Raw genomic sequence first — 16,895 nt, forward strand, 5'->3', positions numbered from 1 at the left:
TAAAGGAGAGTAGGTTTTGGTAAGTTCAGTTGTTTGAATGAAGATGAACTTAAATGGATTGTCTGCTACTCTAAATGCCCAAGAACAAAGCACTGACTTTTGAGTAGTTCTAGCAAATGAGCAACTATGGCCAGTTCCATTCCAAGATGAGAGCTCCCTTGTGTAATATCTGAAAAACAATTCAGTGAGTACATTACCTTTAATATTTTTCAGACCAAGTAAAGGATGTGGAAAAGACCAGTGGATATTCATCAAAAATAATAATCGAATACAACCGAATATAATCTTAAACTATGGTAGTGATCAGTTTCAAAAGCTGAATGCTATTTCGTATTATTCCATTCTTTTTTCAACTTCATCTTCTGATACATGAGCACCTGAGGTTCATTTGCCTTTTTTTTTTTTTTTTTTAACATTAAAATGTTCAAACCCACTGCATTTTATCCTTTGGAAAAAAGAAAAAGTTATTCTGGGTATATTTAAAACATTTTTAAGAAATATTTCTATTTCTATATTCACAAGAACCATCTAGCTAATTTGCAAATACGCTTACTTCTGGGTGTCACTCAGAGATCCTTGTTCTCTAGGTTTGGGAGTGGAGCCCAGGAACCTACGTTTCAGACCATTCTTTGAGAACTATTCGACTCAAAGCTACTTTCGTATTTTCTATCTTTCAAACTATTAATTTTAGAAATGCAAAGAGGGGAAGGCAAAAACTCCTGTGGCTTTCAGAAGGAACAAGAATGAGTAGCTCACGTCGTGCCATGTTGTAAAACTTTTCCTCAGTTTGCAGCTCTTCTGTTCCTGGGGAGGAAATTAGTTCATTTTCACCGAGTAATTAACCGTCTTTCAAGCAGTTCCGTCCATGCCTCTCAGGATGACCCCCAAAAGTCATGAACTCATCTTCGCGGCGTAACGTAAAGCTCATCTCGTCTTGCCTGCCCTCACAGGGGCCTCTGGGACCGGGTTCTCTTCCCGCCACAGGGGCCCCTCCTCGGCCTGCCCTTTGGGTCCAATCTTCCCAGAGGCGCTCCGCGCGACAAGTCTTGGCGCCAACCGGGTGGCGGCGCTGTCCGCCCCGCGCGCGGCCGCCTCAGGCCCGAGGGAGGCGGAGGCACGGCCGGCGGAGGAAGGGGAGGGAGCGAGGCGCGCGCCCTGCTCTCGCGTGCTCTCGCACCGCTCGCGTGACCGACTGGTGTGTGCGCGAAGGGCCGGCTCCCGGGGGCACGGACGGCCGGGCGCGCGCCGCTGCGAGGGGCGTCCGGGTCCCGGTCGGCGGACCCGGCCGGCGCGAGGTGCGGGCGGGCGGGCCGCGGGGGTCTCGGGCGGACACGGGCGCACACGCTCCCGGAGGAGCCTTCTCGGAGGCTGCTCTTCCTCGGCCAGACGGAGAGCGGCAGTGTCTCCCCGCCCAGCACACACTCGCCCCGCGTCTCCCCCCGCGGCGGCTGCTCCTCCTCGGCACCGCCAGCCCCAGCGCCGCTCCGGGGCGGGCGGCGGCGGCGGCGGGACCCGCGGAGCCGCTTTGTGTGCAGCCCGACGAGGGGCGGCGGCGCAACCACCTGACAGAGGCCCGGGAGCTCGATGCACCTTCCGCCCGCATGAGGAGGAGGAGGTAAAGGCGGCGGCGGCTCGGCTCCCGCCCTCGGTTGGTGGAGGGAGGGGACGGAAGGGGAGACCAGAGCGGGCGGGTGGGGGGGGGGGACGCGGGACCGAGGCCCGGCGGGGCTGCCCGGAGGTGCCAGTAAGGCCTCGGCAGCGCCGGACGGCGCCGAGCACTCGGGGTCGAGAGAAGCCGCCGGGGCCCCTCCGCCGAAGTTGAAGGAACAAAATGTGAAGTGCGGAGCCGCGTCAGCCGCTTCCTGGCGTGGGGTTTGGGGTGGAGGGCGGCTTGTTTTCCCCTCCCGCGGGACAGGGGAGGGGCGGGAGCGTGGCGGGGACGCCGGGGGTCCCGAAGCTCGGCCCGGCAAAGGCGTTCGTTTCCCGGAGCCACCGTAGCGTGTGGGTCGGGTTGGGTCCCTAGTTTTGCGGCCTAAGCCGAGCCCTATAGGCCTCGCGTCTCCTTTCCCGGAGGGGACTGGCCGGGCGGGGACTCGGAGCTTCTCTCCGGCCGAGCGGGGGCCGTGAGGGCCTCGCCGGGCTCGGGATGCTGCCAAACTTCGGACCTCGGTGCTTGGGGGAGGCTTTCATTGTGAACGGCGGAATGGGAAACTCCTGGCGCTTGCTCGGCGCTTCCCGCGGCCGCTGGGGCCGGAGAGCCCCGTGGGCCCGGGGCTGGCGGGGCTGGCCGGGCCCGCGGGAGTGGGGGTGGCGGGGCGGCCACCAGGGTCCAGGCCCGGGGAGGGGCGAGTGGCGGGGCCGCCGCCGAGTCCCCCGGCCTTCCCGGAGAAAGGGCCCTTTGCAGATTAGAGATTTTTGAAATGAAAAAAGAGGTTACAAAGTCTCCCTTTTCTCGCTGAACTTTTGTTTTCTGACCGATAGAGGCCGGTAGAGGACTGTGAAAGAAAAGTTGTCCCCCAGGATGGACTTCACCGCGCAGCCCAAGCCTGCCACTGCCCTCTGTGGCGTCGTGAGTGCAGACGGGAAGATCGCTTACCCTCCGGGGGTAAAGGAGATCACCGACAAGATCACCACGGATGAAATGATCAAGCGACTGAAGGTAAGCGACTGGACACAGTGTTCACACTTCAGACGTTTGTGGCAGGGGGTGCTCTGTCCTGTGGTATTACTGCACTGCTAGGCCTGGCCTTTACAGTTTCACCTACCCAGGCTTTTTTAGGTATTTTATCATCTCGTTTTTTTACTCTCTCTGAAAGGTATTGTTCTTTCTTGGCTGTATCTTTGAATAGTTCTGTAGGAATATAATCGTTATGGGACATTAAAGGGAATGTGCTTGTTTTTTCAAACATGAGAATTTAAGTGCTTTTTAAATAACTTTTTTCTAGAAATATTTATGAAAATCCTGTTCAGAGTAGCTTACAACCTTAAATGGAGGCAATAGCTTGCCTAGGAGGGTTCCAATTTCCGTTCATTTCTGAGGAGATCGATTTATCACCAAACCATTTTAGTAAATGGTCAACAATTTTCTAATATCCAGAAGCTTAAATATGAATTTAGTATTGTTAAACTTTGACAGAATGTACTGACTTCAAAATTCAGACTTGAAGTAAGGTGATGATTTAGGTTCACATGTTCAAAGGGGTGTTCAGGAGAATATTTTAGCTCTTTTTAAGTTAGCTTATTTAAGCCATGGTGATCTTAAGATTGAGGTTGTAAGTTCCAGCCTTATGTTGGTCAGCATTTTGCTTTTTTCTGTTGCATGGACATAGATTGTGCCCACAGCCTTATGAGATAGTGCTGTTCTTATTGAGGGATCAACTTGATGCAGTGGTTCTCAATCAGGTATTTTCTTTCTTTCCTTACTTCCCTCTTCCTTCTTCTTCCTTTCATTTAGGTAGGCTCCACGGCCAGTGTGGAGCTCAGTGCAGGGCTTGAACTCAGGGCTGTGAGATCAAGACCTAAGCTGAGATCGAGTCCAGGACTAAAGCAACTGAGCCAGCCAGGGCATATTTGACCTTCCCGGGAACATTTGTCAGTGCTGGAAATTTTTTGGTTGTCACAACTAGGGCTAGAATAGAGCAAGGAGAGGGAAAGACTTGAGGCAGGAGATCCATATAGGAAACTGGTAAAAGTGTAAGCGAAAGATGTTGAAATCTTGAAGCTGGACTATGGTAGTGGGAAGAGAGGTAGGGAAATATTAAATGTTTCAGAGTTAGAATCAATCAGACTTGGTGGGTGGTGAGGGAAGAAACAATGATGACGGTGTTTCTACCTTGGGCAACTTGATAAAATGTATTTTTAGGGAATGATCTTGCCCCTTTGTTCTAGAGCTTAGTATATAGTGCCTACTAAATGTTTATGATGTTGTGAGTGCTTAATGAATATTTAAAGTATTCCTTTACCTTAGTTCTTAAAATCTAATTAGATTCTGCAATTTGTTGACTCTTTTTTGAAGGAAAAGGACACAGTACACAGTACCTTCCATTAAAATAGATTTGATACTAGAGATTATACATGAGGCGAGGTCCTTAATTGATGCTTTTTAAGGTTATATTGAATGGTGTTGCTGAAAAATTATGAAATGCAAAGCTATTAAGTAAGCAATTTATATCTTTTAATTTTTATTTTCATATAAAAAATAACGAAATCTTGAATTCTAGCGATGGATAATCCATATGTACATTTTCTACTTGAGGATAGAGTATCAGAAATGCTGTTATATAAATGGACATGTAACCAAGTCTAGAATGAGCTTTGGATTAGGATGTCATTTGTTAGGAGTTCTTTTGGAAGTTAAAATTGACCTGCATTTTAACCAGTTTGAATGTCCTGCTGAAATTTCGCTTTTCTTAAGAATCTTATGATTTTGTTTTCCCCTTGTTTTTCTAAGTCTGTTTTTGAATTGGGCTTTCTAGGGATCCCTGGTTAGTTAAAGTAGTACTGTCTCAATGGAAGCATAGATTTTTAATAGTGTTTAACCAGTTTTGATAATTTTTGTGTTTATTAAATCCTTAATTATGGGCAAATTTTGTAAATTCAGTAGTTTTTTAAATTATAGCATAGCAACAATGTTCAAATGCTGTATAAATTAGCTTAAAGAAAGGTAAAATCTTAGTGGAATTCAGAGATGTTTGGTCCATTTTTCAAGAATGGGACAAATATTTTTAACAAAACCATAATTTTAGAGTTAGAAGGATCTTAAAAGAAATTCTAGAACTCCCTGTATTTCACAGATAAGAAAATTTAGGGCCATAGTGTCCAAGTAACATGTATTGAGATCAGTTAGTTATAGAGTGGCTTAGTGGCAGAACCAGGACAGTAGCATCTAATTTATTTTCATTCTTATAGCTGATTTTCTTAAAAGGATCTAAGTATAACTAAGAAGTTGTGATTTTTTTTTTTTTGCAATAAAAAAAAAGAGAAGGGAATCTATGAGTTAATTTGATCTTTTGCAAGGAGATAATAGGACAGCATTTGATTTTTAACACTAGAAGCAATTATAAGCTTTTTCAAGAAAGTTTTGAAGCTTTCTTGAAAATGGTTCTTAGAGTATGTTTTTGGAATAGCTAAGATATACTTTTGGGTATATATTATAGGTTTTAATTTCAGTTTTCGAAGAAGTATTTTAAATATTTTTACACTTTCAATCACACTGGCCTTCAGTCAATTCCTTGAACATGCCATGTTCATTTCTACCTAGACAGATTCTACATTGCATAACCCATATGTGTACTCTTTTCAACTTCCTTTGTCATTCGTGTGTTCATCTTTTGTCACTCATTTGTTTTTCTTAAGGGACGTCTCTTAGATTCCCCATTACGTGTTCTTTTAGCTCCTTCATATAATTTTTTACAGATCTGTTACATTCATGTGTATGTTTATTGGTTTGTCTCCCCAACTTTGTGTAAGCTTCATGAATACAGGTACCATGTCTCTTTTTGTTTACTTTTGTACCCTGCCTGCACCACATTTAATGCAAATAATTGGTCAGTGGACGAATGAATACTTTGTATTAATATTGGATTAGAAAAAATAATAATAGTAGATTAGCGAAATACCTATATTTTGGAAATGAAGGATAATTTGAAAATATTTTGAATTGTAACTAAGTCTTTACCACCAAGTTTGCATACCAGAAAGATACCATGGATATTTAGAATTTTAGATCCACAAGATAGCTTAGAGGTTATTTGGTTCTGTTCTGATTTTCCAGATGAAGAAATGGAGTCTGTGATATTGTGACCAACCCTAGTTACAGAAAGCTGAAAACTTTCAGTTTTGTTGCTAAGGGTGGCCTCGCTGGCTCAGTTGGTAGAGCATGCAACTCTAGATTTCAGTGTAATGAGTTCAGGCCCCATGTTGGGCGTGCAGCCTACTTTTTAAAATAAACAAACAGTTTTTATTACTTAGATAAGTTACAATTATATATTAATTTTAGAGATACTGAAGGCCATACAAAAGTTACCTGTTAGAAAGGACAGCTGATTGTTTACTACCAATGGTACATTAAGGAACAAGGTTTATGGTTCAGGAACAGCCTTCCTTCTGTATAGTTAAGGATTCTGAAACTAATGTAGCAGTCATGTCTGATAACTTTAATAACATTCAAAATACACCTATAAACAGTGTTGTACAAAGTTCCATTAAGTGCTTCTACGCAGTTTATTATACACAGTTGGTTTCAAATCATGTATTAATAAAGAACTACATGCTGCTCACTTTTGGGGGGGGCTAACATTTTATTCCTTCCTTTCTTGCTATTTTGGAAGTGGAAGGTCCTTGATAAGCCTTGATTTTTAGAGAGAGGGATGGACCAGGTTGAAGATTTATTATTTATTTAAGTAATGTCTGCACCCAACATGGGGCTTACTCAGGACCCCGAGATCAGTAGTCACACACTCCAGCTGAGCCAACCAGGGGCCATGAAGATTGTTCCTTATATCCACTTCTTATTACCTGATCTGAGAGTTCAGTACCCCAGACAGTTCTCTGGCTATTAACTTCATACCCAAATATGCAGTACTCATTCAGTCACAGAATTATATCAAAATTCTTACTCCTTTGGTGTTAAGAATTGGGAAAGATTAAATAAATAACAGGGTTTCGTTGTTCTTAATATGTTCCCCATTTTTCTCCCACCAGCTGTTATTTCTATATTTTTCTTTGTATTTTTCCTGTCATCTTTGTCTTTGTGTCAACCATTCCCTCTGCCCCACACTCTTACTTCTCCTTTCTATGATATGGCTTGTTTGATCTAGTTAGGAATTAGGATATGGTGGGCTTGATTTAAGGGAAGGGCATCTCTTTTCTCATCAATTGTAGGTTGTGAGAGGGGAAGAAGAGATTAGGAGCAGGAAGGCCAGCCATGAATTCTTTCCTGTCTTTCCTCCAGGTGGATCCCTGAAATAACTGTTTGGATTATATTTTCACTTCCATAAAAGATTTTTATTTATCCCTAAATGCCACATAGGATGCTGATTTTATATATAATTCAGTATTAACTGCCAATCTAAAATCTGTTCATTTATTTTATTTGTATTAAATCTTCTTTGCGAAGAATCTGCTAGGAAATTAAAAAATTAAATAGGCTATAGAGGGCACAGCTTGCATGGAGCACTGGGTGTGGTGAAAAAATAATGAATACTGTTTTTCTGAAAATAAATAAATTGGAAAAAAAAAAAGAAAGAAAATAAATAAATAAATAAATAAATAACAGGAATAGAAAAAAAAAATTAAATAGGCAAGATTTCTTAAAATGAAGTCCTGTAATATAGCCAATATGTATTTGGGGAGTAATGCTAACTAGCACAGTTCTTCTTTTAGACTTGCATTTGTATAGAGGAACTATTCTGCTGTGGTTTAAAACAGTGGTTTTAAAAGCTAGTGGTTTAAAACAGTGAAGTCTTGTTTTGTTGTTTTAATTTTTTTTTTTTTTTAAGATTTTATTTATTTATTTGACAGAGAGAGATCACAAGTAGGCAGAGAGGCAGGCAGAGAGAGAGGAGGAAGCAGGCTCCCCGCTGAGCAGAGAGCCCGATGCGGGACTCAATCCCAGGACCCCGAGAATGCGGGACTCAATCCCAGGACCCCGAGACCATGACCCGAGCCGAAGGCAGCAGCTTAACCCACTGAGCCACCCAGGCGCCCTTGTTTTTTTAATTTTATTGTGAAATATATATAATAGATTTTACCATTTTAATCATTTTTAAGAGTACAGTTTTGTGGTGTCAAGCACATTCACATTGTTGTGCAACTGTCGCTACCATTCATCTCCAAAACTGTTTCATATTCCCCACCTGAAACTTTGTACCCCCTAAACAGTAACTCTTGGGGCACCTGGGTGGCAGTGGGTCTTGGTTAGGGGTCTGCCTGCAGCTCAGATCATGATCTCAGGGTTCTGGGATGGAGCCTGGTGTCCATTGCATCAGGCTCCCAGCTCAGATGGAGTCCGCTTCTCCCTCTCCGATTGCCCCTCCCCCTGCTTGTGGGAGCACAGGCGCACGTGTGTGCATGCACTCGCTCACTTGCTCTCTCTCAAATGAATAAATGACGGGGTGCCTGGGGTGGCTCAGTCGGTTAAGCCATTAAGCGGCTGCCTTCAGGTCAGGTCATGATCCCAGGACCCTGGGATCAAGCCCAGAGTCAGGTTCCCTGAGCCTGCTTCTCCCTCTCCTTCTGCCCACTCTCCCCCACTTGCATGTGCACACATGCTCACACTCTCTGTTGAATAAATAAGTAAAATCTTTTAAAAAAAAATAAAAGAAATCTTAAAAAAACAATAGCTCTGATTACTCTTTCCCCCAGCCAGGGGCAACCGTCTTTCTACTTTGTGTCTCTGAATTTAACTATTCTAAGATTCTAGTATAAGTAGAATCATGTAGTGTTTGTCCTTTTGTGGCCGGCTGTTTCATTTAGCATAATGTCTTCAAGGTTCACCCATATAGTATGTGTCAGAATTTACTTCTTAAGGCTAAATAATATTCCACTATATGTATATAAAGCATCTTTTGTTTTTCCATTCATTTGTCAATGGACACCTGGGTTGCTTCTACCTTTTGACATCTGCCACTTTTCTTATTTATCTCACATATTTTGTGAATCAGGAATTTGGGCAGGCTTGGCTTGACCTGATTATTCTTCTCTATGTTCCTTACAGTTCTCATTAATTTCTTCAGCTGGTGTCTAAACTGGTCTAGAAGAGCCACACTGGTTTCTCTTAAACACTTCCTGCTTTGGTAGGAACAGCTGTAAGGTTGAACTCAGCTGGGTCCTTTTACCTATCTATGATGTAATCTTTGGGCTTCTCTATGTGGTCTCCCTCACGAGGTAGTTGGACTCAGGCTCTAAGACACCATGGAGGAAGTTGCCAGTACTTTTTAAAGGCTTGGTACAGAATTGGCAATATCACATCTACTTTACTGGTTAAAGTAGTCATTGCCCAGTCTACATTCAAGGGGAGAAAAAAATGACTCTGTTTCTCATTGGAAGAAGAAAGAAAGAATTTGTAGCCATCTTTAGATAGATTAATCACAGGAACTCTTCTGACAAATCAGAGTATACCAACTGTAGACTCTGTAGCAGTATTCATAAACTTGAAAAACACTTCACTTTCAAAAATAATAGTATATTTTTATAGCCAACTTGCTAGATTTGTGAAATTTATTTTAAATACTATAAGAAAAATTAATAGAAATTCCTTTATGTGCTGAGTAGGGAGAAATTATATGTGGGCATCTCATGATTTGATCTTAGAATCCTGTTTCCTTTATAATTTGAATTTTTACTGGAGAGTATTGCTGCGTAATGATGATGATTTTTCCACTACCTACTCCTTTTTAAGAATTACCTCAACTTTGAATTTTGAGACATTTGAACCTCTGGAAAAGTTGGAAAAAAAATGTACCTTCAACACCCATATCCCTTTCCTTAGGTTTACCAATTGTTAACATTTTGTGGCCTTTGTTTGCTTTTGTTTCTCCATATACACACAGAGGGAAATAGACATCATACACTTTTTTATACCAATACATATATTGTGACATTCTGCTCATGAATGCTTCAGTGTTCTTCTTAGAATGATGATCTTCGGGGCAGCTAGGTGGCTCAGTCAGTTAAGCATCTGCCTTCTGCGGAGGGCATGATCCCAGGACCCTGGGCTTGAGCCCCACATACTATATAGGTGAACATAAAATGTTGCCCACTGAGCAGGGAGCCTGCTTCTCCTTCTCCCTGTCACTCCCCCTGCTTCTACTGTCTCTCTCAAATAAATAAATGTTCTCAAATAATCTCAAATAAATAAAATGTTAAAAAAACACACACACACAGAAAACCCCAGTGATCATTATCACACTCAAACTTAAAATTGGTGCAGTGTTATCTGTTATCCCGTTCATAGTAAAGTTCTCCCAGTTGCCCTAAAAATGACCTTTTAAAAGTTGGAGTTTTTCCTCTTTCCAAGTTTCAGTATAGGATCATTTGTATATGTTAAATCTCTTTGGTCTCCTTTTTAAAAAGATTTTTATTTTAGAGAGCACATGTGCAGGGCAGGGGTCAGAGGGAGAGGGATTCTCAAGCAGACTCTGCTGACTACGGAGCCTGATGCAGGGCTCCCTCTCAGAACCCTGAGATCATGACTTAAGCTGAAGTCAAGAGTTGGAGGCTTAATTGACTGAGCCACTGAGACGCCCCTCTTTAGTCTCTATTTAATCTAGAAAGTTCTGTCACCATTGTTGGAGGAGGGGAGTCATTCATGATGTGACATTTTTGAAGCATTGATCTCAGGAGTGTCGTAATCTGTTTTTGTCTCATTTGTTGTGCTTAGGTTGAACTTCTTTGGCATGTACTTTACCATGCAAGTGGTGATGTGTAGTTAGTTTCCTTTACATCATCAGAAGGCACAGAATGTCATTTTGTCCTATTGGTTAATGCTAAGTTTGATTGTTTGGTTATTATGGGTAAAACTCTTTCATTGGAAATAATCCCTTTCCCAGCTTTGCAATTACTAAGTAGTGTTTAAAGTGAGAGTTTTTAAGAATAATTTGTTTTCCAACAGTTTTTACTTAACTTTGGTGGTTATAAAATTTTGCCTTTATATGATTCTGTCATTCCTTCTTACATGTGTTAGCTGGCAATCCTCTGTAGAAAAGAGCCTTCCCCCTGTTCCCCCAACCCCCCTCCTTTTTTTAAGAGTTTATTTATTCATTTGAGAGAGAGAGTGCACACAAACAGGGGGAGAGGCAGAAGGAGAGGGACAAGCAGCTCCCTGCTGAGCCAGCTGGAACCCCGTTGTGGGGCTGGATCCCAGGAACTAGAGATCAGGACCCGAGCCAACGGCAGACACCTAACTATCTGAGCCTCACCTACTCCCCTTTTTAAAAAAATTATTCATGAAGTCTTCATTCAGTGCATTATAGTTTGCTGTCTTTATTTCCTTTGAGAGTCAAATTATCCCAAAATGAGCATGCTGGCTTTGATGTATTTTGAAACATCTAGTGTCTTTTCGACATGTCTCTGAGTCTTTGAGCATTTCTTTGTTTTCTGGCGCAACCTGTTCACCTTTCCTGCTCCAGATTTAGATAGGTCATTTTTTTCCAGAGTCCTATTTCCATTCTAGTTAGAGAGTGGTGTTTGTAAACCAAGGTCCTGGCATGGGCATTGGGTTCACATAGGTAGTAGGATGTAATTTTTCAGTCCCTTCAGTGTGTAGGAAGTGTAGATACATAATTTAAATCATGAGTTCATTAGGTTCAGTTAAAATCCAGCACCACAGGGACAACTGGCTAGCTCAGGCAGTAGAACATGTGACTCACTCTTTCTTTCTTTCTTTCTTTCTTTGTTTTTTAAGATTTTATTTATTTAATTTAGTGAGCAGGGTTGGGGGAACAGAGGGAAAGGTTCAAGCCAACTCCACCCTGAGCTTGGAGCCCATTTTGTAAGGCTGATCCCGGGACCCTGAGCTGAAATCAAGAGTTAGGCCCTTAACCAACTGAGCCACCTAGGCACCCCAATGCATGTGACTCTTAACCTTGGGCTTGTGATTTCAAGCCCCATGTTGGGGGCAGAGGTTACTTTAGAAAAAAAAACAATGCAGCGCCATGGTGTTTCCTAAACTTCCTCCATTCCATATTTATACCATCTTTCTTCTACAGTATGAATCCTGTTTTCCTTTAACTTTGATAAATTTATTTCCTTGTACTACCCAGCTGTAAGCTCAAAAAAATTTCACTACTATACCAGTGTCCTTGCATGATTTTTTTGCAGTTTTATTGTCCCCCTAAGGTTGATAGAGTACTGTATTTGTTGAATTTGAATTCTTTTGTGTAAGTGATATCAGTTTTATGTACAATTGGTTTCTTTCTGTTTGTATTCAGTTTTTATACACACAATACGTTCTATTTCCACACTGGTATATGTGATCCTTGCTTGACTTTTTTTTTATTTTGCTAAGAAATGCATAACATAAAATTTACCATCTTGACTGTTCTTAAGTCTACAGTGCAGCACTGTTAACTATGTGCATTTTTTGTGTGTGTGCGCCTCCCTCTGCCCCCTCCCACGTATGTACATATGTATGCATTGTTAATAGGACAGATCTGTGTAACTTTTTCATTTTATGGAACTGAAACTACGTACCCACTGAATAACTCCCTCCTTTTCCCCTCTACCTCAGCCCCTAGGAACCACAGTTCTGTTTTCTGTTTCTAGGGGTTTGACTACTTTAGATACAACCTGTGAGTGGAAGCACATTTTATCTTTTTGTGACTGGCTTATTTCACTTAGCAAAATGTTCTCAAGTCTTATCTGTGTTGTAGCATATGCCAATTTTTAAGGGCTGTATAATACTCCATTGTATGTATATACCACATTTTTTTTTAAGATTTTATTTATTTATTTGACAGAGAGAGATCACAAGTAGGCAGAGAGGCAGGCAGAGAGAGAGAGAGAGAGAAGGAAGCAGGCTCCCTGCCGAGCAGAGAGCCCGATGCGGGACTCAATCCCAGGATCCTGAGATCATGACGTGAGCCGAAGGCAGCGGCTTAACCCACTGAGCCACCCAGGCGCCCCCCACATTTTCTTTATATGGTGATCTGTTGATGGATATTTAGTTGTTTCTGCTTCTTGGTTATTGTGAATAATACTGCAGGGAACATGCGTATGCATACATCTTTTTGAGGTCTGTCTTCATTTCTTTTGCATATATACCCAGAATATATACTGCTGGATCATATGATGATTCCATTTCAGTTTTTTGGAGGACCCCCCCCCCATACTGGTGCCATAGCAGCTACACCAGTAGTGCACAAGGGTTCCAATTTCTCCAGATCCTTACCAGTGCTTGTTATTTTCTGTTTTTGATAGTGACTCGCTTGCTTGCTTGCTTTTTTTTTTTTTAAAGATTTTATTTATTTATTTGAGAGAGAGAGACAGTGAGAGAGAGCATGAGCGAGGAGAAGGTCAGAGAGCGAAGCAGACTCCCCATGGAGCTGGGAGCCCGATGTGGGACTCGATCCCGGGACTCCAGGATCACGCCCTGAGCCGAAGGCAGTCATCCAACCAACTGCGCCACCCAGGCGTCCCTTTTTTTTTTTTTAAAGAATTTATTTACTTATTTGACACAGAGAGATCACAAGTAGGCAGAGAGGCAGGCAGAGAGAGAGAGGAGGAAGCAGGCTCCCTGCTGAGCAGAGAGCCCCATGTGGGCCTCAATCCCAGGACACTGGGATCTTGGCCTGAGCAGAAGGCAGAGGCTTAATGACTGAGCCACCTAGGCACCTGATAGTGGCTATCTTAATAGGTGTGAGGTGATGTCTCGTAGTTTTGATTTGCAGTTCCCTGATGAGTGGTGCTTAGGATCTCTTCATGCTTACTGGCTGTTTGTGCATCTTCTTTGGAGAAATGTCTATTCAGGTCCTTGGTCCATTTTTTTAATCGGTTTGTTTTTCTGTTGTTGTTGAGTTGGAGTACTTGTACTCAGTTTTAGGAATTACTTCATTCTTTTTGTTTAATTTTACATGTTTCAAGAGTCAGTAGTATATAAAAACTTAAACTTTTCATGGGACGCCTGGGTGGCGCAGTTGGTTGGACGACTGCCTTCGGCTCAGGGTGTGATCCTAGAGTCCCGGGATCGAGTCCCACATCGGGCTCCCAGCTCCACGGGGAGTCTGCTTCGCTCTCTGACCTTCTCCTCGCTCATGCTCTCTCTCACTGTCTCTCTCTCTCAAATAAATAAATAAAATAAAAAAAACTTAAACTTTTCAGAAACCTTACTCCCATCTTTATCCTTTCCATGTACCCACACACTATTGGTAATCATTTTCGGCGTGCGTAGGTGGCTCACTTGGTTGAGTGACGAACTCTTGATTTTGGGTCAGGTCATGATCTCAGGACCCAAGAGAACCAGGCTGCTGCCCATATCCCCCGCCCTCAGTCTGTGTACACCTTTACACTCCTCAGGGAGTCTGCTGGAGGACTTCTCTTCCTCTGCCCCTCCCCCACTCATACAGGCATATACATTCTCGGTAATAAAAATAAATAAATCTTGTCATTTTCATTAATTTATGGTCTGTTCTTTCTGTGTTGTCTCCCTTTTTATTCAGAATGTTGACTACTGGGGACCTGGGTGGCTCAGTCAATTAAGCATCTGCCTTTAGCTCAGGTCATGATCTCAGGATCTTTGGATCAAGCCCTGCCTCAGGCTTCCTGCTCAACAGGAAGTCTGCTTCTCTCTCTTTCTCTCTCTCTCTCTTACCCTGCCCCTCATCCTGCCCATTCTCCCTCTCAAATAAATAAACAAAATCTTAAAAAAAAAAAAAAAAAGTGGACTACTATATGTACTCTTCTGTACTTTGCTTTTTTTCACCTAGTATATCCTGGAATCACTCCATTTTCACTTGGAAATTTCCATATCTGGAAATTGTTTTTGATTCTTTTTTGTTGTATTTTAGTACTATATGTGTAGATGTACCAGTTTATTCAACTAGTCTCATTGTTACATTTGAGATTGTTTCTGATATTTTGCTATTACAGATAATCCTAATGTCAGTATCCTTGTTCATGTGTTTTGTATTTGTAGAAGTGTATCTTCAAGGCAGATTTCTAGGAGTGGAGTTGTTGGGTCAAAGAGTAAAGTTATGAGTGATTTTTTTTTTTTTTTTTAAAGCTGGTCAGATTCTCCTCCATAGGTGTTATACCATTTGGACTTCTACCAGCTAGTATAGGAATGGTCAGACTCTCATAATGTATTCTTAAATAATGCCTACTTTTATTTTTTTATTTTTTTGAAAATTTTATTTATTTATTTGTCACAGAGAGAGAGAGCATGGGCACAAGCAGAGGGAGAAGCAGGCTAATCACTGGGCAAGAAGGAGCCTGATAGGACTTGATTCCAGGATCCTGGGATCATAATCTGAGCCAGAGGTAGACACTGGACCAACTGAGCCACCCAGCATCCTGTAATGCCTACTTTTAAATTAGAAAATTGGCAAATTAATATGTTGCAAAAAAAACCATTTTATTAACTCCCAGCAACAAGAGTTCCTTATGGGAATGATCAAACTTACGTATCACCTTGAGGTTCAGAGGGGTAAGAACCCTATTTAGATCTCCTTAAAAATCCAAAGGGAATTGAGTGACTTCTTTAGTTTCTAGGTGTTTTTTTTTTTTTTTTAATTTGTTTAAAGAAATTATGTGTGGAGATGGAGACAAATGTTAACAACAAAGATGGTATTGAAATCAAGTTTCACTTAGGTCTTAATTCAAAACCTGGAGTTAAATTGAAATTAGGTGAAGGCATATTAAAAATTACATATGAAATAAGCGACATTGACTGGTATGTAGAATGCCAATACCATGATTTTTCTTTTTTTTTTTTTTAAGTAGTCTCTATACACCATGTGGGGCTTGAACTCACGACTCCATGATCAAAAGTCGTATGCTGTACGGACTCAGCTGGCCATACACCCTTGTGATGTGATATTTTAAAAGTTGGGAACTGCTATAATATGTTTTATTTTTCATGTTTTAAAATTGTTAAGATCAACCATTTAAAACTTCTACCAAGGTAGGAGCACTGTGATTGGTCCTGTTAAAACCAGCCTTTAATAGGGCACCTGGGTGGCTCAGTGGGTAAAATCCTCTGCCTTTGGCTCAGGTCATGATCCCAGGGTCCTGGGACCAAGCCCGCAACTGGCTCTCTGCTTGGCAGAGAGCCTGCCTCTCTGCCTACTTGTGATCTCTGTCTGTCAAATAAGTAAATAAAATCTTTTTAAAAACCAGCCCTTAAATAGCATTAGTCCACTGGGGAAAGTGGATTTATACTAGAATAATACTGGAATGGATTTCTATTTATATGAAGAAAGAATATTTGAGATTATCTTATATAATTTATAAATTAAATGCCAATTACTGGCATTGTGGTTTTTTTTGCATAAGGAAGTGCTATGAGGGGCACCTGGGTGGCTCAGTGGGTTAAGCCGCTGCCTTCGGCTCAGGTCATGATCTCGGGGTCCTGGGATCGAGTCCCGCATCGGGCTCTCTGCTCAGCGGGGAGCCTGCTTCCCTCTCTCTCTCTCTCTGCCTGCCTCTCTGTCTACTGTGATCTCTCTCTGTCAAATAAATAAATAAAATCTTTTTAAAAAAAGGTGCTATGAATTTTGATCACCTTGCAAAGTTTTGTAGAGAAGGTGACAGGCTGGAATTTGAAGGGTCAGACCGTGGTAGACAAATAGGTGGTAGCACATTACAGACAAATCAGCAGGATCAAAAACTGAGTGGCAGAAGCGTGCCTGGTGTGTTTGAAGAAAATGAGTAGAACAGTTTTAGTAGAGCTAATGCATCTTAAAAGAGTAGTTGGGAGAAAAAAGAGGAAGGTACCTCTAGAAATTGTTAAAGTCCTTAAATGCTAAAGAAAGTAATTTGAATTTTAAAAAACTCTAACACATTTGTGCTGAGGAGTCAGTTGGTGTCTAAGTCATAGTATTGCATGATTAACAAAGCTAAGTGATCAAGCAGTTCCTTTATTCATGAATACCACCTTTATGGCTGATATGTGGTCTTTTTGTCCTCATTTCCAGACCAGATATCATCTTTGATTGAATAGTAATCCATTTCTAATTGATACTGTCTGAATAGATGTGTTAGTTGGTGAGAGTTTAGTTATATGACACTAGGTGTGAAGACTATGGGTGAGTAAAATTTTAAGAGTGGTTAGTAGAATTTTATGTACTAGACTATCATATGAATTGGACTTTTATCACATACTTACTGCTTGTTTTTTCCAAAATTTTTAAGAACTTCTATTAGGAATTTAAGTGAATAATAATAAACTGATGCTAAAT

General features: G+C 41.7%; 1 protein-coding gene across 2 annotated transcripts in view; it reads left to right on the forward strand.

Annotated features, from left to right (window-relative positions):
- Positions 1 to 1,337: 1,337 nt before the first annotated feature.
- Positions 1,338 to 16,895, forward strand: part of PDS5A (PDS5 cohesin associated factor A) — a 144,712-nt gene continuing 129,154 nt past the window's right edge. The window contains exons 1-2 of one of the 2 annotated variants that reach the window (XM_044224443.1): positions 1,338 to 1,615; positions 2,482 to 2,659. In XM_044224443.1, the coding sequence (XP_044080378.1) occupies positions 2,522 to 2,659 (138 nt within the window). In that variant the 5' untranslated portion in view covers positions 1,338 to 1,615; positions 2,482 to 2,521. Of the gene's footprint in view, positions 1,616 to 1,751; positions 1,839 to 2,481; positions 2,660 to 16,895 lie in introns of those variants that run through there. The other variant, XM_044224444.1, reaches the window with a different exon arrangement.

The sequence above is a fragment of the Neovison vison genome, chromosome 11, assembly GCF_020171115.1.
Source record: "Neovison vison isolate M4711 chromosome 11, ASM_NN_V1, whole genome shotgun sequence".
NCBI classification, from domain to species: domain Eukaryota; kingdom Metazoa; phylum Chordata; class Mammalia; order Carnivora; family Mustelidae; genus Neogale; species Neogale vison.